This window comes from Lithobates pipiens, unplaced genomic scaffold, assembly GCF_037356315.1.
Source record: "Lithobates pipiens isolate NorthernLeopardFrog02 unplaced genomic scaffold, aLitPip1_a1.2 Scaffold_28, whole genome shotgun sequence".
Classification (NCBI taxonomy): domain Eukaryota; kingdom Metazoa; phylum Chordata; class Amphibia; order Anura; family Ranidae; genus Lithobates; species Lithobates pipiens.
The window spans coordinates 170,232,691-170,255,395 of NW_027507789.1; the positions used below are offsets into that span (position 1 = coordinate 170,232,691).

General features: G+C 42.8%; 1 protein-coding gene across 1 annotated transcript; it reads right to left on the bottom strand.

The window, feature by feature from the left end:
• Nucleotides 1-1,434: 1,434 nt before the first annotated feature.
• Nucleotides 1,435-6,666, bottom strand: LOC143935780 (keratin, type I cytoskeletal 14-like). Its single transcript, XM_077459889.1, has 7 exons — nucleotides 6,145-6,666; nucleotides 5,942-6,024; nucleotides 4,855-5,011; nucleotides 4,298-4,459; nucleotides 4,095-4,220; nucleotides 3,646-3,866; nucleotides 1,435-2,574 (listed from the first exon to the last, which is right to left on the bottom strand). Exons 1-7 carry the CDS (start codon nucleotides 6,664-6,666, stop codon nucleotides 2,439-2,441), a joined length of 1,407 nt encoding a protein of 468 aa, XP_077316015.1. The 3' UTR covers nucleotides 1,435-2,438.
• Between the last annotated feature and the right edge of the window lie 16,039 nt (nucleotides 6,667-22,705).

A 22,705-nucleotide genomic window follows, 5' to 3' on the forward strand; every position in this document is an offset into this window, starting at 1 on the left:
GGACAAGTTCTTTGTTAAAAGATAAAACAAATAAAAATGTCCCGTGATGTCCATTCATGTACTGAGACATACTGCCGCCGCCGCCGGATGAACTGAAAAAGATAAAAAAAAAACACAACAGCTCTGCCTCCATGGGAGGCTCCCAGCGAGTGAAGCTTCTCCTTGGTGATAGCTCTTATATAGCTGAGGGCGGGGCCACCCGGTGATGTAAATGGGGGACCCCGCCTCCCTCTGATGCCTCATGATGTCAGAGGAAGGTAATTTTTGGTTCGGGGTTCCCCTCAATATTCATACCAGACCCAAAAGGCCTGGTAATGTACCTGGAGGGGTACCCATGCTGTTTATTTCACTGAGTTTTATCTATATTGCCAAGACCTGACAATTCATTACAGCCACGATCAGTTTTAAATAACTTTTTTCCTTTAAAATTTTTATTTTGCTGTGTTACTATTCTAAACACAGGAAAACTGTACCACTTTACAGGCATACTATAGACACCCCCCCAGGCATGATATTTAAAGGAATATTTCATTCTTATTGTTTCACTTTAAAGTGAAGGGCCACCCTGAAAAAAAAAAAAAAAAAAAAAATTACAAAAAAATCTAAAAAAAAACAAAAATGAATATTTTTTTTTTTTTTTACCAGAAGTGCCTGTTGCTAGGCACATAATCCTAATCTTCCTCTTCCTCCTCCGCGGAGATCTTCTGTCTTCTCTCCTCCGTGCGGCGTCTTCTGGGTAATGGGTCGCGCTGTGTTCTGGGAACTGTGTGTTCCAGAACACAGCACGTCCCATTCACAAAGCGCTGCGTGACTCGCGCATGCGCAGTAGGAAACGGGCAGTGAAGCCGTAAGGCTCCACTGCCTGTTTCCCTTACAAGGAATGGCGACGCCGGGACCCGAGAGCCGAGGGACGGGTCGGCCTCGGGCGGCCGACATCGCGGGGGGCCCTGGACAGGTAAGTGGGCTGATTAAGTCAGCAGCTGCAGTGTTTGCAGCTGCTGACTTTTTTTTTTTTTTTTTAAACGGCCCTCCGCTTTAAGCATTATTAAAATCACTGCTCCCGAAAAAAAATTAGTTTTTAAAACTTTTTTTTGCATTGATACATTTCCCCTGGGGCAGGACCCAGGTCCCGAAACACTTTTTATGGCAATAACTTGCATATGAGCCTTTAAAATTAGCACTTTTGATTTTTCATGTTCGTGTCCCATAGACTTTAATGATGTTCGTCTGAATTTTTTGCCTGTTCGGATGTTCTGGTGCGAACCGAATCGGGGGGGGGGGGGGGTATTGTTCGGCTCATCCTTAATCAGGATGCCAGGGCAAGAGGAGACATTAACATCCTAGTATGAAGCTATCTCTGTTACTGAGTATTTATTTTACAAAAAACAAAAACAATAAACTGCATAAGATGGCACTTTTATTAAAAGATTCAGAAAGTAACATTCTTAACAGTGACTACCAACCCAGGCCTTAAAACAACACCTAAAAGCAAGAATATGTATTTATGGTAAACTCAAATGCAGTGAGGATAGCTTGACAGCTGTTCAGTTTACAAACAAAAACACACTGAGCCAACCTTATAATAAACTATAGAATAAACTATAGAATAGACTAAGTCTGGACATTAGATGAAAAGGTGCTGGAATGTAAAATTGTTGTCCAGTTAATCAGATGGAATAAATATCTTTATAAAATTGATAGTAGTTCAGTTGTTATTGATAACACCAAAAAGCACCACCATTAGCCAGTGATATCTCAGATAGCAAGCAATTGAGTTGCAGGTTTGAAAATGACTTGCTAAGCTATTGCTAGACTTGCCAGGCTTCACAAGTTTGTTGCAAAATTGCAGCAAGTCCACATTGCATGACTCCAGATCAACTTTCTTTGCAAACATTCTGCAAGTCTGCTGCAAGTTCTGGTTCAGTTATGTTGTACAATAGTCATCCCACCACAGGGGTCACTGTGGCTGAATTTGGAAAAATGTCAACTAGAACTTGTGCCTCAAGTACTCTGCAAGGTTGCAACTTGCCAGTGAAAATGTGCAGCAAAGTTACCAAGACTTACAATTCAACACTGCCTCAAATGTGTGGCAAGTTATCCTTGCTATCTGGGATATAATAAGCATAAGGGTGTTTTTATCATAAAAAAGGAGCTTCATGTATAAAAACTGGATGTATGGAAAAGGGAGGCATTGTCTTCATTAACCAAACAGATTTCAGCTTTTATATGCTCACTTGAACTAGAAGAATGGCAGGTGAAATATGATTGGTTTCTGAAGGTAAGTCCTCCACTTTATTACAGTTGGTATACATGACAGTATTATATTCTATTGTTTTATCTAAAGTCTATTCTTTTCAATATGCAGCATCCATGGCAGAGAAAGGGGATGAAAATATGAAAGCCTTCAAATGTATATGGCCAGGATTCAATAACAGGTTTTATTCTCTTTTAGCTTGAGAGTATCCATCTCTGACATCTTCCACTATGGTTCTTGGTTTTCCAGTGCTGGAATGGCTCATGCCACTGGAACCTCCAGAGCTGCTCATGCCCCTTGAGCTCCATCCAACTCCTCGTCTGTAACAAAGCCACATAATCATGATTAGACACTGTCTAACACAAGTTATTAGGATATATATTTACCAAAGCTTTTGCATGGAAGCTTAACTTAACATTATTTTTGTTCCCAATGAGCTTTCAAGAAATAAGTAGCAACCGTCCTGGTGTGCCATTATGTCAGACAGTTGCAATGAGGAGTGCTTTGACTATAGGATAGATACACCATTGGTTTTAGATTGGGCATTCGTGGTGTGGTATACTGAAGTGAATATTTTGTTGGTTGTTTTCAGAATGGAATTAGACCTAAAATGTTTCCTGGGGAAATATTTTTGAGCTTTGTGTTTTTAAGTGCTGATAGGAGTTGTGATATTTTCTCCAGGAAGTTAAGGCCCTTGGTGTTAAGTGAAACACATTTCAAAGAAAAAGTGATGGATAGGCTTTGTGTTTGGTGGCATGGTGTGCCCTTGGACGAATGAAATACTGTTAGAAGGTGGTGATAAAACCCTCCACTTAGGGAGGAAGGGCCAGGTGGAGAGGTAGGCAGGTAGAGGAAACACAGAGAAGAATAAAAAAATGGTGTGTGGGGGGAGGGGTAGAGCTAGAGGAGAGAGAAAAGAGGAGGGAAGATGGGGGAGGGAAATAGGTGGGGAAAGACAGAAAAAGACGGCGGGTGGACAACAGTGAAATAAGATTAGAAAGAAAGACATTTCTGGAGGTGGGAATAGACCCCCTATCCCACCTAAAAATGGGGACAGAGCCCGGAGGGCCAGCATGGACTCATTGAGACTGTTGAAAAGTGTTCTTGCTCACATCTTATCCTACCCCAGCTTCCAAAACAGTAATTCTAGCCACCAGTCCCCCCCCCCCCCCACATATACAAGTAAAGTGCTCCAATAGCCAACAACAGAATATAGCCTGGGCTTTACTGGGCTGAGGGGGTGACTGGAGATTCTCTTGTCAGTATGGGACAGGGAAATGTCTGTTTTTTGGGGTGACAACAGGCCAATACAGGACGGCTTTCCTTCCTGTACACATACATACCGTACGTGCCTTTTGTACTACAAAATTGTATTGGTTGGTAATACTTACTGAGAGTCCTCTCCATCCATAAGTTGCCTATATGTGGCTATCTCCCGTTCTAGATGGGTCTTCACATCCAGGAGAGTTTTGTACTCGAAGTTCTGTCTCTCTAAATCACATCTGAGCTCTGCTAATTTCACCTCTACCTCATTGATCATTTCCTGCAGTTGAGCGAGCTGGGCACCGTAACGACTTTCTGTCTCATGCAAACTGTTCTCCAATGCAGCTTTCTGTATTGACAGGAAATTTTTGAGGAAACACGATAAGCACCAAAAGTATATTTTTGTTCAACACTTTTTGTGTTGTTATATTACAGTCAGAATTATTATAAAATAGATGTTAATGAAGATCGCTACATACATACATACCTAGTAAAATGTATTTGAAATAATATTGCCCAGGCATAAAAAAGCAAGTCAAATGATGAAAAAAGGATAACATTAAAAAAAAGGTATTACCATACTGTTTTGGGTCTGAAGGTCTATCTCCAGATTTTGGAATGTATGCTTGAGTTGAAGGATTTCTGTACTGTGGGTCTGTAGCTGTTGGGCACTGCTTGTCATCTGCTGGCTAAGTTCTCCACTCTAAAGAGAACACACAATATTGTCACAATCATACTTCAATATCTACCATCAGTGTCATAAGTGTTATTTCTTCTAACCTTGTCAACAAACCACTTCTCTGCATCCTTTGCATTTTGTTCCATTATATGTTCATACTGAGCTCTCAGTTCAGTTAACACTTTGTTTAGGTCCACAGATGGTGCAGCATCCACTTCAACGTTGACCTTCTGACCCAACTGAGAACGCAAGCTGTTCACCTCCTGAAAAGGTAGAAATGTAAATTCATATTTTTAGGCTCATGTGCTAACTGCTCCAGCTGATTAATTGACACAAGTCTTCCTTACATTAAAAAAAAAATCAATCAGCTACTTTTTTTTTTTAAGGAGCTGATACCAGATTGAAATCAAGCATTTATACTAGTTAAATAAAACAATATATTCTATGATTATTTTAATGATTACATAACTGCATTTCCTAGTGTTTTTTATTATTATATGCTGTGAAGTAAAATTTAACTCTATGGAGAGGGGATTACTGAGCTTCACTAGAGGTAAAGAGAAGTCTTTAGAAGCTGTTAAAACTGTTCTCTTCACAATAGTATTTTGTATCTGTAGTCTACTGATACCTTAAAAGACCTTATGAAGAAGACAATTACCTCTTGGTGGTTTTTCTTTAGGAAAGTCAACTCTTCATTTAGGTTCTGGTATTGCATTTCCAGGTCTTTCTTGTTCAGTGCAAGTTCATCCTGCACACGGCGGAGGCCATTGATGTCAGCTTCTACCCCCATGCGGAGAGCAGCCTCATTTTCATACCTGAAAAAAGGTTGTATAATCTTGTTAAAGTAAACGAAATACTAGCAGTAGGATACTCAATGGTGCCTAGCTACACCCAGGCCCTGCTTGTAGGGAGGAGTCCTAGGAAAGGAATTCGCTGTTTGAAAAAATAAAAAATGGCGGTGCTGTCTTGAACTAAAAACCTGATGAGTAATGTAAGCTACTTTAGTAAATTACCTACTATGCTATTTATTTGGTATGCAGTTACTTATTTTCAAATATTCTGAATTTTGCTTCATCGCAAAAGTATCGTAAAATACATGTACTTTTCATATAGAATCTACAAATAAAACATGCATAGGGTGTGTATATAGATTGACAATAGTCAGAAAGATTATATCACCTGACCCAATTGATGGTGCTTTTAAAACATATGGCTATACATTAATAATATGATACCTTGGATTGTTCAGGCTATAAAAAATAGGTACTTCATGGTGGTATATGAAGTGAGATATGGTCATATTAGGAACAGGTTTTCAATTTTTATTATTACAGTATTTACCTGAATCTCATTTTGTGTCATTTATATCACTGAGATATGTCTTTCTTTGCATGCTTGTTTGGTCATTTTATTATATTAATATGTTTGCTAGATTATATTGTATTATATTAGAGTAGATTATAGAATTATTTATTACATAGATGTATTATGGCTGTTTTAATAAGAAACCAAACACATACAAAACACGTTATTTTTAGTAGGTCAGCTGACTGATAGACTTCCATTTTCGTGAGAAGCCGTAAAGTACAACTGTGTAGCACTGAAAATCAGAAAGCAAAGCCAGTGTATGGAATGAACAAAAATGGCTGCATCTATGCACATTTATATTTACAAACTATACATACAAGCCAGGTTTTAGAATATGACAGCATTTATAAGAAACTAAAGGTATTGATAAAACATACTTGGTTCTGAAGTCATCAGCTGCCAGACGAGCATTATCAATCTGGAGTAAGATAGAGGCATTTGTAGCATTTCCTTGCATGATCTGAAAGATGATAGAGAAATTGAGGATATGGGCAGATATTCAAGAAAGTCGTACAAGGTATATGGCATTGGCATGTGTATAATTTAAAAAATGTTATTCAGAATGTTTCTATAAACATACCTTGTTTTGGATATCGTCAATGGTCTTGAAATAGGGATTGAAATCAGGAGATGTGTATGGAGCTTGCTTGTCATACCACTCTCGGATTTTCCTTTCCAACTGGGCATTTTCTTCCTCTAGGGAGCGAACTTTGTCCAGGTAGCTAGCTAGTCTGTCATTCAGAATTTGCATGGTTCCCTTCTCATCCCTGTTAAGAATGTTATCAGCACCAGAAGCAAAGGACCCTCCACCAAAGCCAAATCCAGATCCATAGCCTCGAGCACCCCCACTTCCAAATCCAAAGCCAGAGCCATAGCCTCCAGCTCCCCCTAGACCTAAGCTAATGCTTCCAGCAGATGTACATCCAGCACCACCAGCTCCGTAAACGGAGCCCATGACTCTGCTACCAAAGCCACCGTGAACACTGGGAGCCTGGAAAGATCCACTTGAGCGTACTGAGGACATGCGATTGACATTACAGCTTCCACTTCCTAGTCCTCTAAGGGATCCAGATGAAGATCTGTGACTTAGCTTGATGCTCATGATGACTTAAGTCAACTAGTGAAGTGGAGGAACAAATTCTTCTGGCAACACACTGGCCAAAATTTGCTTTATTATATATCACTCAGTAGGGTGTTTCCCCACTAAGGGTCTAGTTTCCCATGAGAAAGCGCCCTATCAAGTTTGTGCAATAACTACAAAATATATGTGCCCATAAAAATTTAGCATTTTGGGTTACTGATTCAATTTCTGAATATACAATTTTATTTCTCCTATAAAACAGTTGCATGCCACACCTAACCAAGAAGTAACATTTTATAATAAATTATAGCTGTAGAAACTGCATACAAGCTACATTTCAACCAGATACTCAAGGTGTAATAAAATTACATTGCAAAGGTACAGTACCCTTTCATTATTTGTCTGCTGAGTCTAACATATGGTGTGTCTCTTTACTTCTTGTTAAACGTACATAGAAATTTTACTCTAGTGAACAACAGACACGCTTAAATGTTGAAATAACTAACAAACTAACAAGTATTAGTAAGCTGTTAATACTTAGTTTAGCTATTTGGCTATTTAATGCAGTATTATATATATATATATATATATATATATATATATATATATATATATATATATATATATATTTCTAACCAAGACTCTGAATTCACAAGATATTTACAAAATAAGCAATAGAAACATACGATTTGATCTTCCGTTATCCATAGGAACATCCCTATTCAGAACATAATTTATACAAAGGACAAATTAATTTGTACTAGCATTGTCCTCCAAAGCACCCCTTGCCCCTCACAATGTATTCTATATACAGTATATAGGTTGATTAGTCCTGCTCTGGAGGTCCTAAATGTGTGGCCCTGCTTGGCGCTGCACAGGCTTGAAAAACGTCTCATATGGGGTGTGTGCTATTGCACAAAATACTGCTTGCCCCAGTCACATTTTTTTTTACAATTTCTTTATTTTTTCTCCTTTTTTCCTTCATATAAACAAGAATGGAATTTTACATAAACAGTCTGAATATCATACATCGAATTTCCATATTTATACATAGTAAAAAGAAAAACATAACAATTCGTTCTATTTCCTTTTACCTCTTGCTTCCCTTATAATGTAATACATAAATCCAAGGAAAAAAAAGCTAAGTTGATGGTAATGTATGGGGACGACGTCGAGGAAACTCCTCCCTCTGAATTCGGTCCCACATACCCTATGTCTGGTCCTAGGTTGGTGCTATTCCCAGCCAGGCCAAAGTTTTATTGTTATCTTCTTATTTCTCATCTCCCCCCCTTTATTTCCATCCTTGTTTTTCCCCCTAAAAAACAAACAAAAAAAAACACAAAAAACAAAACAACAAAAAAAACCCAACCCCAAACCACCCCCCTCAACACCCCCACAGACCAAGAAGGGGAGGGGGAGAGGGGAAGTTCTCATCTCATTCCCCTTAGATCGCATCAATCTGTCTCTTTCCCTCCTCCGAAGAGATATAAAGATTCCATGGTGTCCATATTTCTAAGTAGGTTTTTCTTCTTTTCCTAGCTGTCCATATTAGGTCTTCCATCCTGTTCACCTCCTCAACTTTCTTCAGCCACATGCTCACACTAGGGGGTTGTGTCTGTTTCCACCTAAGTGTTATACATGCCTTGGCTGTGTTCACCAAGTGACACAGGATGGAATTCCTATATATATTCCCCGGGATCTCTGACAAATGCAAGAGGAGTACTGCTGGGTCCTCCCGTATTTCTACTTCACTGAATTTTTGAATAATCTCTCGTACGTCCTTCCAATATTTCTAAATTTTTGGGCATGACCAAAATATATGTAGAAAATGTCCCACTTCTTTCTGACACCTCCAACACTTACTTGATGTATGGGGGAAATATTTTTGAAGTTTTTCTGGTGTTCTGTACCACTGTGAAATGATTTTATAATTAGTTTCTTGTAGTTTTGTACATGTTGCTGTTTTAAAGATAGATTGTATCATATTTTTCTTCTGCTCCTCAGAAAAAGTCCTTCCTTGGTCTATTTCCCACTTCCGAAAGAAGGGTAGCTGAAAATTTTCTACTGGTTTAATCAATAACGCGTAAATTTTCGAAATTACATGCGTAATTGGCTCCTTTTCCATACAGAGTTTCTCAAATGGCATATAGCCACGGTCTAATAACTCTGGCGCTATCTCTGTACTTAAAAAATGTCCTAGTTGTGCCGCCTGCCAGAAATCTAATTGAAAGGAGCCTTTTCTATCCATCATCTCCTGCATTGTTGGCCATTTGCCTATTTTTATGAAATGCGAGGCTTGATATATTCCTTTTTTAATCAGCTTGTCAAAATGTCCTTTCTGTATACCTGGTATGAATCGGGGATTACCTAATATAGGGACTAGAGGGGAATTCTGTGTCGATATCTTATTCTTAACTAAGAGATTGTAACATATCTGTAGTGTGGGTCCTATTGTAGGATGTAGCTTCGTACCCGATGTTAGGTTTCTATAGCACCAAGGTGCTCTATGTAATAGCTCCCTACATTGTGCTTGCTCTAAATTTACCCATATATTCTGGTCTCCATGTCGACACCAGTCCAACAGTCGGCCTAGATGTATTAGAAAAAACGATCAAAAACAGCGCATCAAAGGGACTAGTAGATTGATGTGAAAAAGACTTTAAAATGTCATTTATTAAATGTAAACAATGAACACAGACATCTGATCCCTGCAGGATCTAAAACACATAAAAAACACCAATCATAAAACGGACAGATGTTTGATAATGAAAAGCTCCTCAGATCTCTCAATTAAAACTTTGGAAAGGTGAAAACCAAAGACCAATGTGTACAGCTATCGAATGCCTAATGAATGCAATCAATCATCTGAAAGAACCCAGAGCGTTGTATGAAAAGTCAGTGTAAACGAATGGAACAACGTTCCTAGGGACACTCACTTCATAGGTGTTCAATGGGCTGCAGAGCTGATGAGTCCAGTCTGATGACCGAGGGGGAGGTGTTTATTTCAGCTCCATCTGAAGCGTTCGGCTTGGAGGCAGAGGTGTAATGCTGCACGCTGGGTGGTAAGGATCAAGCTTAGTCACCAGATGATATCAGCTGTACACATAGGCAGCTTAGAGAACGCTGCACTGCTTGCAGCGCCGCTTGTCCGAGCGGCTGTGGATCACATGAGAGGCTTGTCATGTGGAAGGCTGTGAAGGGGAAGGTTGCTATGCCGACTCTCCTGCTTACATGTTTCGCGCTCCTGCGCTTTGTCAAAGCTGGAGCGGCATACAGCAACCAGAAAGATAAAGGCATCGGGTAGTGTGTAGGGGCGGGAACTGTCAGAGTCTCTCAGGTTAACCCCTAATGTGTCAATAAGCCTCCTGCAGTTAAAACCTTATTAGACAGGGGTCTGTGTCGTTGAAAGAACTGTTAGAAAACAGATCATTAGACAGATCCCCGTGAATATAACTATAATGAATACATCCAATAGGAAATGTGGATTGAAACATATGGTAGACACAGTGGTGTAGTGGTTAGCACTCTCACCTAGTAGCAAGTAGGATGCCGGTTTGAATCCCAACCACGACACCACCTGCCTGGAGCTTGCATGTTCTCCCTGTGCCTGTGCAGGTCTCCTCGGAGACCAAGGGCAAAAAAAACAAATCATTTAAAAGATATATTTTAGATATGTTATTAAGTCCTTTCCTATAAGATAGTTGGAATAAATATATTAACTACTCTTCGTAAATAAATAAATAAATAAATAAATAAATAAAAATATATATATATAAAAAATTGATACAATAAAGAAAAAAAAAAAAAATTATAAAAATAAAAATAAAATAGAAATGAAAATAAAAAATTAAAATTCAAATAAAAATAAAACTGAATATCCTTCTGTATATCCTTTAATAATATACCTTTTTGATAACATTCTCATTCAAATATTTTTTTACTATAAATCACATAGTAGTTAGTTTTTTTCATAGTTGGTTGGGTTGAGTGTAGACATCAGTCCATCAGGTTCAACCTGAGGTTGGCCCTGTCCTTGTGCATTGGTCCCTGCCCTTAGGGAGCCCGCAATCCGGGGTCCCCATTTGTATACCATGGCCAATTTTTTTTTTTTTTTTTTTTTTTTGCCAGAAGCTAATTGGTCTGCCTGCATGTCTTTGGATTGTGGGTGGAGACCGGAGTGCCCAGAGGAGAACATGCAAGCTCCAAGCGGGTGGTGTCGTGGTTGGGATTTGAACCGGCATCCTACTTGCTGCTAGGTGAGAGTGCTAACCACTACACCACTGTGTCTACCAATCTAATCAATCCACATTTCCTATTGGATGTATTCATTATAGTTATATTCACGGGGATCTGTCTAATGATCTGTTTTCTAACAGTTCTTTCACTGACACAGACCCCTGTCTAATAAGGTTTTAACTGCAGGAGGCTTATTGACACATTAGGGGTTAACCTGAGAGACTCTGACAGTTCCCGCCCCTACACACTACCCGATGCCTTTATCTTTCTGGTTGCTGTATGCCGCTCCAGCTTTGACAAAGCGCAGGAGCGCGAAACATGTAAGCAGGAGAGTCGGCATAGCAACCTTCCCCTTCACAGCCTTCCACGTGACAAGCCTCTCATGTGATCCACAGCCGCTCGGACAAGCGGCGCTGCAAGCAGTGCAGCGTTCTCTAAGCTGCCTATGTGTACAGCTGATATCATCTGGTGACTAAGCTTGATCCTTACCACCCAGCGTGCAGCATTACACCTCTGCCTCCAAGCCGAACGCTTCAGATGGAGATGAAATAAACACCTCCCCCTCGGTCATCAGACTGGACTCATCAGCTCTGCAGCCCATTGAACACCTATGAAGTGAGTGTCCCTAGGAACGTTGTTCCATTCGTTTACACTGACTTTTCATACAACGCTCTGGGTTCTTTCAGATGATTGATTGCATTCATTAGGCATTCGATAGCTGTACACATTGGTCTTTGGTTTTCACCTTTCCAAAGTTTTAATTGAGAGATCTGAGGAGCTTTTCATTATCAAACATCTGTCCGTTTTATGATTGGTGTTTTTTATGTGTTTTAGATCCTGCAGGGATCAGATGTCTGTGTTCATTGTTTACATTTAATAAATGACATTTTAAAGTCTTTTTCACATCAATCTACTAGTCCCTTTGATGCGCTGTTTTTGATAGTTTTTTCTGCTGCATCCATTTTTTGCCAAGTCCATAATGGGTTAACAGCCGCACATTGAGACCATCTACAGGACATTTATTTAAATAAACGAACATCCCACGAGATAGCCAAGCGCTCTTAAAGAGTCCAGTCATTTGTGCGCCAACTTTATATTGTTTTGGCCTAGATGTATTGCCTGATAATATTTATATATGTCCAGTGTTGCCAGTCCCCCGTATTGCTTCGGTAATGTTAATAGTGTCCTCCGTATCCTTGGTTGTTTATCTGCCCATATAAATTTCATGAATAATGTTTGTATAGTTCTAAAAAATTTCCTTGGCATTAGAATTGGGATTGCCTGGAGGAGGTACAGGAGTTTTGGCAGAATATTCATCTTGATTATATTATTTCTTCCAAACCAAGAATGTATTCCCCTATGCCATCTCTCCAGGCATCCACGTACCATCTTCAATACCGGCGCAAAATTTAATTCATATATTTTATTGGGGTCTGTTGCAATCATTATTCCTAAATATTTCAGGCCTTGATCCGTCCAATTAAATTTGTAATTTAGTTTTATTAATCTCATCATTTTCTCTGGGACTGCTATCATCAAGGCTTCTGACTTGGAACAGTTTATTTTAAAGTAGGATAATATACTGTATGCCTCAATTTCCTTAAATAGATTTGGGAGCGAATTTGTCGGATTCGTCACTGTAAAAAGCATATCATCTGCATATGCTGCCACTTTATTATGAGTTCCTCCTATGGTTATTGCTTGGATATCCCTGTTAAGCCTTACTCTGCATAGCAGTGGTTCGAGGGTCAACGCGAATAACAAAGGGGACAGTGGACATCCCTGTCTGGTCCCGTTTGTTATCGGAAAAGATGAAGATACCACTCCGTTTACTCTTACTTGAGCTGTAGGTTTTTCATACAAACTTGCTATCCAGCCTATCATTTTCCCCCCTAACTTTATATGTCGGAGTACCGAGAACATAAACCCCCACCCTACCCGGTCAAAAGCCTTTTCTGCATCTGTTCCTAAAAATATGCAGGGGGTCTAGGTGGAGTTGGCTGTATGCATTAAGTTTAAGGCCTTGATAGTATTGTCTCTTGATTCTCTTGTTGGGACAAATCCCACTTGGTCTTGATGAATCAAAGAGGGCAAATACTGTTGTGTCCTCAAGGCTATTATTTTACTGAATATTTTCAGATCCACATTCAGCAAAGATATTGACCTATAACTTCCACATTGTTTCGGGTCTTTGCCTTCTTTCTGTATCACTGTAATTGTAGCTTTAGCTGTTTCTGAGTGGAAAGTCGATATGTCTCCTATTTCATTGAACAATTTAACCATATATGGGCATAATTCCGGCATAAGCATCTTATAATACTGGGCTGAGAATCCATCTGGGCCAGGTGCTTTCCCACTTTTTATCTGTTTTATCGTGTTTTGTACCTCATCTAGTGTGATTGGCGATTCCATCTCCTCCCGTGCAGTCACATTTATAGTACCGTATTTTTCGGACTATAAGGCGCACGTAAAAGCCTAAATTTTCTCCCAAAAACGACCGTGCGCCTTATAGTCCGGTGCGCCTTATATATGACCTGTTGACATCGCTGGAGTTCTTTGTTAACAGTATCTGTCATCTTGACGTAAACCTTCGGACTATAAGGCGCACGTAAAAGCCTAAATTTTCTCCCAAAATCGACCGTGCGCCTTATAGTCCGATGCGCTTTATATATATGGAAATATCCATTTTATCAGCCGGTCGTTGCTAGTGTGCCTTATAATCCGGTGCGCCTTATAGTCCGATGCGCCTTATATATGGAAATATCCATTTTATCAGCCGGTCGTTGCTAGTGCGCCTTATAATCCGGTGCGCCTTATAGTCCGAAAAATACGGTATACAGTTACTGTAGTCAGGTTTAAAAAGACACAAGTCCATCCAGTCCAATCAATTGAAAAAAAAATAGAAAACCTCCATATACACAATCTCATACCCACAGTTAATGCAGAGAAAGGTGAAAAAAAAAAACAATAAAGCATGATCCAATTTGCTCCAGCAGGGGGAAATATAAATTTCTTCCTGGTCCCCAGATAGCAATTGGTTATTTTTTGGATCATTGATCCCTGGTGTTATCACCTATAAATGTTAATATCCAGTTATAATTTGTTAATTTAGGAATGTACTAGATCTTTTTTAACCACTTCCATACCAGACACTTTCCCCCTTCCTGCCCAGGACAATTTTTAGCTTGCAGCAATGTCACAATTTGAATGACAATTGCTCAGTCATGCAACACTGTACCCAAACTAAATTTTTATCATTTTCTTCTTACAAATAGAGCTTTCTTTTGGTGGTATTTGATTACCTCTGCTTTCTTTAATTTGTTGCACTATAAACGAAAAAAGGCCGGGGGGGCGTGACCGGAAGCCGAGGACGACGGACGTGCCTGGGGAGAGCTCCGCTGAGGCCTAGCTCCAATCGAACCCCATCCTCGGCCACCGCACCCTATTTCTGCCCACCGACCTCTCCATCTCATCGGTGGGCCATCGGGGCTCCGGACGGAGCTGTTATTGCTGCTGAGTCCGCCGCCGTTCTCGCTCCGCAGCGACGAGCAGGCGGCGAGGCAGGCCGGACGCCGCCATCTTGCGGCCTACGCCGACACACGAAGCCTCCGGACGGCGCATCCTAGGCCCCATCCCGGCCGGGACTACAGCGGACACCTGGCGCGGATCCCTTCAGATAGCCTCTCCTACACCGGACCACCACTGGCCGCCGCTCGGATGCCAGAGAGGAAGCCCAGGCCCCAGCTAGAAAGGTGAGCTCCGGCGGCCATCTTGCTCCACCCGAGGCCTTTACCAACATATCTGCTCTCCCTCCTCTGTGGCCGGATTGCTGACCCATCCAGAACAGGCATTGATCCCTGCCTCAGCTGTGCATAGCAACCCTCCTGAGTATCTGCCTGCCTAAATCTCTCTCACCCTCCTACCCTGCACCTACCCTCGGCCTGCTCAGCGGCCATCTTGGTCCACCCATCTCCTTCTCCTACTACCAGTGGCCTGTATCTGCCTGCTAATTGCCCTGGTTCCTGCCTTAACTGGTGCCCTCTCCCCTTATACCACTCAGTGGGGCAGTGGGGTCTGGATTCCCCCCCTGGTTGCTTGGGACTGCTACAGACTGCCCTCCCACTTCATCTCCCTCCCCTCACAGTTGACTGCTGCGGCCTGCACTCCTGCTCCACCCCCCCTCCCCCCACGGTTGGTTTGGATCTTCTGAACGGTAGCATACTATCTTGGGGTCTCATCTTGGGTCCCACTTGTTTGACAGCCATGTGATCATCCTACATAGGCCTTAGCCGCCTTCCAATGCTCCCGTGCTACTCGCAGTCGCTACTTTTCTATGGGAAACACCGCATGTAACTGATTATACGCCTAGTCCCAACGCCTCATGGTGAAATACGGGCCGAAACACCTTCCTCAGTCTACGTCCCCGGATTTGCGGCCCCCACAGACACAGACTCTGGATCGATTTTTGAGCAGGCCGGCCTCCCCAGCCCCTTCTCCAGGTTCCTTCACGTATGCACAAGTGGCTTCCCAAGCACCGGCGCACGGCAGTCCACATTCCTTGTCACACAGCCACTCAGACACGATGTCTGCCCCGGTCACAGTTGATGTGCTTGACGATAAACTGCGAGTTCTCCTACAAGATTTGACGAGCAATGTTTCAAAGGAAATGGGTAAGCTGGCCCATGAACTGCGGGGAGAGCTTGCCCAGATTGGAGAACGGACTGATGTCCTGGAAACCAAATTTGATGACCTGATACAATATGTCCACGTTTTGGAAGAAGACAACGCCGGTCTGAAACAATCGGTCTCTCAGCTCCAATCCCAACAGGAAGATTTGGAGAACAGGGAACGTCGCCAAAACCTTCGGATCAGAGGCGTTCCAGAGGCTATTAGTGAGGGGGAGATCAAACCTTACCTACTCAGCCTCTTTAACGTTGTTGCCCCTAAAGTCCCGGACATAGACTGGAGAATGGATAGGGCCCACAGATCCCTGGCCCCAAAACCGCCTGCCGGAGCCAATCCCAGAGACATTATCGTACGCTTTCATTACTACGATAGCAAAGAGGCTTTGACCATGGCCACCCGGAACAAATCCCGCTTGGAATTTAAAGGAGCCAAGATTCAAATTTTTAGTGACTTATCCCCTATTACTCTTGCCAAGCGTCGCAGCTTTCGCCCCGTGACTGCTCATCTACAAAATCATCAGTTTCCATATCGTTGGGGGTTTCCTTTCCGCCTTTCTGCTACTAAAGATGGGATTCAATACTCTATGAGAGATCTTCAGGAGAGTGAAGCTTTCATACGTAACCTGGGCCTACCACCGCTTCCAGACGAAGACCCCATGCTGCTTCTGACGACGCCCAGACCCTCCTCCATTCCTGCTCGGATCTGGACCCCTGCACGCCAGAAGCCGCAGAAATCCTTCTCTACCCCTCAACGTAACCTGCATCCAAGACTCCCTCCCTGATGGAAGCTTCCAAGTGTCATGTTTGGCTGATCTTGGCCTTGGCCCCTGTCTCACCATGTTCTCTCTTTAACAAGGGATATTTGCAACTTTAGTTACAGGTTCCATTTTCCACTGCCCCTGTTCTTTTTTGGTTGTTGGGACTACAGTGTTTTGCTCTTATTTCCTGTAATTTTTGCTGGAAGGTGGCGGGGTCTCTCCAGATGAGCTGGAACCCCTGATGTGCCTTCTTTGGTTCCATGGCTACGGCTGTGGACTCCTGGGTGGTTTTAACCCCCCAGGCCTTTTTTCTATCAGTAATGTTTTTTTTTTCTACTTTCTAGGCCTATTTTTTGGCCTTTTTTTCATCTTTTGTTCAATTTGGATGCTTTCTACTACAATTTATAATCACATTGTTGTTATTCTATGTCTTCATTTGCCTTTTACTTCTAGGACACGCCACGAGTCCCGGTTTCTTCATGGTTGGTATGGTTATGTCCGTTTTTTATATGTATATTATGGATGTCTTAAGCTTCTTCTGATTTCTATACGATGGCTTTGAGGGTACTTACTTACAATGTTAAGGGCCTGAACTCAATCCATAAGCGCTGGTTGGCGTTGAAGGAGTTCAGGTCCTCTAATGCGGATGTGGTCCTAGTCCAGGAGACCCACTTTCGCCCGGGGGGATCTCTTAAATTTGCGGCCAAACATTTTCCGGTCTCTTTTATGGCCTCCGACCCCTCTGGTAAAGCAGGGGTGGCAATACTGATTAAAAAGACATGCCCGCTACGGGTTAAGTCCTCATTTATTGATCCTCGGGGCAGGTACATTCTCCTGGACTGTGACTACTTATCTCGTTCTCTTACTATAATCAATGTTTATGCTCCCAACTCAGGCCAGATTCACTTCCTCACTGAGGTCTTGGACGGCCTGGGCACCTATGCCCAGCCATTCATGATCCTTGGCGGGGACTTTAATATGGCCATGTCTGCTAGGAAGGATAGGCAGACCCTGTTTTCAGACAATCCCTCTTTAAAAACGGAACGTCAATCTGCTGCGTTTCGCAAGCTCATTAGGTCCCATAATTTTTTGGACACCTGGAGGATTAAACACCCTACACATCGGCAATTCTCCTTTTACTCTCCCCCACACAAGATGTACTCTAGATTGGACTACATCTTTGTTTCGGCGCCTCTCCTAACGTCGGTAGTGGCCTCGGAGTTGAATCCCATAACGAGGTCTGATCACGCATCGGTACAGCTTGACCTCGCCCTCACCCTCTCTACACCTAAGACCTGCCACTGGAGATTCAACGAGTTCCTCCTCCGCGACCTGGTTACTGAAACTCATCTATCCCACGGGTTAGCCGAATTTTTTCAGCTTAATGAAGGGTCGGTGCGGGACGTGTCCACCCTTTGGGAGGCCCACAAGGCTGTTTTTAGAGGACTATGTATCTCGGCTGGCTCTCGCCTTAAGCGGGACTCGGCAGCACAGAGACTGGACCTCCTCTCGCAGTTGCAAAGAGCTGAAGCTCTGCTTGTGTCCTCCCCATCGGTGCCGCGTCTTCGCACAGTGACCTCTCTCCGCGAACGGTTAAAGTCCTTGGATATGCACAAGTGTTCTAAGGCTCTGCTTTGGACTAAACAAAGGTTCTATGAATTTGCCAACAAGCCTCATAGGATGTTGGTGAATAAGCTGAAGCCCCGTCCATTTCACTCCTATCCTGACCTCCTGCTACAGCCGGACGGCACTCCAACTTACTGCCCCTTGACGATGACTAAAGTGTTTGGCACTTTTTACAAAAAATTATATAACTGCCTAGCTTCTGACCCCAATCATGAGTTCTCCCAAAGTAGCTTTGATGATTTCTGCGCTTCTTTGAAATTACCAGTGTTGTCTTCCCCACAAGTAGACACCTTAAATGCCCCCGTTACACCGGAGGAGCTAGCTGCGGTTGTAAAAGACCTTCCGTCCCATAAATCCCCGAGTCCTGATGGGCTTCCTTATGTTTATTATAAAACTTTTCTCCCGACACTGAGCCCCCATCTGCTTAATCTTTTCACCTCCCTGCAAAGGGGCAATGTTCCGCATTCTCAGTTTCTCCACGCACATATCACAGTTATCCCGAAACCGGGTAAATCCCCTACACTGCCAGATAACTACAGACCCATAGCCTTACTCAACTCCGACTATAAAATCTTCACCAAAATTTTAGCTAATAGGCTTTCCTTATTGATTCCTGCTCTGATTCATAATGACCAGGTGGGATTTGTACTGGGTAGACGGGCTGGGGATAATACCAGGCGTACCATTGACCTTATAGATCTACTCGATAAAATGTCTCGCCCGGCTATTGTTTTGAGTTTAGACGCACAAAAAGCCTTTGACAGGCTGGGATGGCCCTACATGTTTGCAACGCTTAAGCGCTTTGGCCTTTCTGGTTCTTTCCTATCGACCCTTCAAGCCCTATACTCGTCTCCCACGTCCCAAGTCCAATTGGCATCTTACAGATCCCCACTATTCACACATAGTAATGGTACCAGACAGGGATGCCCCCTATCCCCCTTGCTGTTTATATTATGCTTAGAACCCTTGGCTGCAGCTATACGGGCGGATTCAGACATAAGGGGAGTCTCCCTCAGACTGAAAGAATACAAGCTGTCTCTTTATGCGGACGACATTCTCCTCACACTGACGAAACCCCTAACCTCCCTTCCCAAACTTCACACTCTTTTAGATTCCTTCGGTAGGCTCTCGGGTTATAAGGTAAATACGTCTAAAACCGAAGCGCTCCCTATTCATATCCCCCCCGCACTTCAAGCTTCCTTAGAATCCACGTACCCCTACCGTTGGTGCCCCGTTTCTCTCAAATATCTTGGCGTTAACCTGACCGCCAAGTACGGCTCCCTTTATGAAGCTAACTATATATCCTTAATAGCGGAAACGCATGGTCTACTCAGAAGTTGGTCGTCTTGCCCCTATCTCTCCTGGGTAGGATTAATGTATTGAAAATGGCCATACTCCCCAAGTTTTTATATCTTTTCGAAACATTACCAGTTGCTATCTCCATGCCTCAGCTTAGGAATATTCAGCGAGCCTTTGCTAAATTTATATGGGGGAATAAGAGGCATCGGATTGCCCAAACGGTGGTTTTTGCGCCACGATCTCATGGAGGACTGGGAGCCCCCGATATCGTGAAGTATTACTATGCGTCGCACCTAGTGGCGGCTGTCTCCTGGTCGTCATATTTTGCTACCAGTAGATGGTCAGAGCTAGAAATGAGTGTGGTCACCCCGGTCCATCCGTGCTCCATGCTATGGTCTGATCTGACCTCCTCTATGGCTCAGCTTAGGCGTATATGCCTGGGACCGATGCTTTTTACTCTCTCCATATGGAAACAGTGTCACATACGGTTCTCTCTCTCTTCTCCATGCTCACCCCTGCTGAATGTCATTTTTAATCCAGATATGCCTGACAGCCTTTCGGTGAAGAATATGTTTCCTTGGTATAGGTCTGGCGTCTTTCAACTCCGCCATCTGGTGCATCCAGTATCTCGCAAATTCCTATCCTTTCCTGAGCTTCAGGACAAATATGGCATTCCTGATCGACTCTATTTCTCTTACATTCAATTCAAACATTATTTCCACTCTAGATCTCCTGACCTGACTCTGGCCAATCCTAACACTTTTGAAACTTTGTGCTCACAAGGCCCGTACCAGAAAGGACTTATTTCCTCTATTTATAGTGCCCTCCACAATTCAATCTCACCAACCACAGACACACATCTCTATATGAGAAGATGGGCTACAATTTTACCTTCCCCCTTAACCATTTCCCAATGGCAGGACATCTGGACCTCTACCTCTAATGTCTCCAGATGTGTGGAGCAGAGAGAGACGGCCTACAAGATACTAATGTTCTGGTACAAAACCCCTGAAATGTTACATAAATATGATCATTCCGTATCTAATTTGTGTTGGAGATGCCAACGAGATGAAGGCACCCATTACCATATTTTCTGGAGCTGCCCTTTGATTGTGCCTTTTTGGTCCATGGTCCAATCCCTACTACAGTCTGTTTTGGAGGTAGATATTCCATTAGACCCTAAACACTACTTATTAGGCCTGCCTATCGCGGCGTTATCTAAATACGCCAAGAAATTAACAGCCTATATTCTTCTAGCTGCTAAGAGAACGATTCCCACTCTTTGGTTGTCCACCTCCCCTCCGTCCCAATCGCAGCTAATCTCTGCTATTGCATATATACGCAGAATGGAACATCTGACTGCGCTGGTGCAAGATACTCTACCCAAGTTTTCTAAAATATGGGACAAGTGGGACATTTCATTGGTTAACCCTGAGACTGTACCTTAACTCTTTTGACCATGTACTCTAGGGAATGGCTTTCTCAGGTTTGGCCTTGGGATTTCTGCCCCACAACCCCTCCCACACTGATATATATATTCTTTGGTTTTTCTATGCATTTTTACTGGTAGACTCGTGGTGTGTCCTTTTTCTTTTTACTTTTTGAGGTGATATACTGAAATGTTCACAGTCTATTTCCCGCCTGCGGCGGTTTTCTTTGACGATGTTGCATTATCAATCTTGACTATTTGTATCACTGTGTACGATTTCACCTGTTGTATGAAAATCTTTTTTCTTCAATAAAAATACATTAAAAAAAAAAAAAAAAACTAAAAAAGGCCAATAATTTAAGAGAATAAAAACTGATGGACACTGATAGGCGGCACTGATGGGCGGCACTGATGGGCACTGATAGGCATCACTAATGGGCACTGATGGACACTGATAGGTGGCACTAGATAGGCAGCACCAGGGGCAGACTGACCATTGGGCCACTCGGGCACTGCCCAAGGGCCCCGAGCCACTAGGGGGCCCCATCAGGGTTGCCAGCCTCAGTAAAACCAGGGACAGTATGTAAAAATCTGTGTTTTTTTTACATCTGTTTCTAAAATGTCCCTTACCGACATCCGTATGGTCTAAAAATCCAGAGATTATAGCTGCCCCACCTCTCCAGTACCTTCTCAGCCAATAGAAAGATGTCTGTGTATACTGTGTGATTGTATACTGTGTGGCCCCATAATCTCGCATTGCCTGGGGGCCCCATAATCTCCTATTGCCCAGGGGCTCCATGAGTTGTCAGTCCACCCCTGGGCAGCACTGATGAGGAGCTACTGACAGGTATTACTGAGTGGCACTGAATGGAACTTCGATGGGGCACTAACAGGCATTACTGATGGGACACTGATTGACACTTTATGGGCACTGATTGGCAGGTGTTGGGTACTGATTGGCAGCTGATGGGCACATTTTGATAGGGGCTGTTCTCATAATCAATGTTCTGATTATTAGCACAGACCCCTCCTCTGACAGGGAGAGTCACCAATTGGCTCTCCCTCTATCCACGTGAACCAAGGAAAGCCATTTACCGTTCACGCAAAGTTTAGCTGTGATTGGTCAAAGCTGATCACGTGGTAAGAAGCCTCTGTCAGAGGCTTCACACCACGATCAGAGTTGTGGTGTGTCAGACTGACACACGGCACCTCCGATCGCTGCACTAAGCGCCCCAAGCGCGCGCTGGCTGTGTTATCATGGGCACGTCATATAATGTCCGGTCAGGAATATCACAACCACTTTGCTGCCATCATTCTGCTATATGGCAGACAGCAAGTGGTTAAAACAATCTACTGAGCTTGCCAGAACCAGTTTTGAGGGAGACTATTCCTCATTTTAACAGCTCTTACTGTGAAGAAGTCATTCTTGTGAACGATCCAAACAGCTTTTGAGCTGTGGTAAAGAGGGTTTGTGTTCTTCTTGACATACAGTATCTCACAAAAGTGAGTACACCCCTCACATTTTTGTAAATATTTTATTATATCTTTTCATGTGAAAATACTGAAAAAATTAGTCTTTTCTACAATGTAAAGTAGTGAGTGTAAAGCTTGTATAACAGTGTAAATTTGCTGTCCCCTCAAAATAACACAATACACAGCCATTAATGTCTAAACCACTGACAACAAAAGTGAGTACACTCCTAAGTGAAAATGTCCAAATTGGGCCCAAAATGTGGCCACCATTATTTTCCAGCACTGCCTTAAACTCGTAGGCATGCAGTTCACCAGAGCTTCACAGGTTGCTACTGGAGTCCTCTTCCACTGATCCATGATGACATCACAGAGCTGGTGGATATTCGAGACCTTACCCTCCTCCACCTTCTTGAGGATGCCCCACAGATGCTCAATAGGGTTTAGGCCTGGAGACGTGCTTGGCCAGTCCATCACCTTTCCCTCAGCTTCTTTAGCAAGTCAGTGATTGTCTTGGAGGTGTGTTTGGGGCCATTATCATGTTAAAATACTGCCCT

Coding starts and splice junctions, on each gene's coding strand:
- LOC143935780 (XM_077459889.1), bottom strand. CDS start 6,666: ATGAGCATCAAGCTAAGTCACAGATCTTCATCTGGATCCCTTAGAGGA. Junction 5,012..5,941: donor GCTGATGACTTCAGAACCAA/GTATGTTTTATC, acceptor ACCTTTTTTCAG/GTATGAAAATGAGGCTGCTC. Junction 4,460..4,854: donor TAAAGAAAAACCACCAAGAG/GTAATTGTCTTC, acceptor CTACCTTTTCAG/GAGGTGAACAGCTTGCGTTC.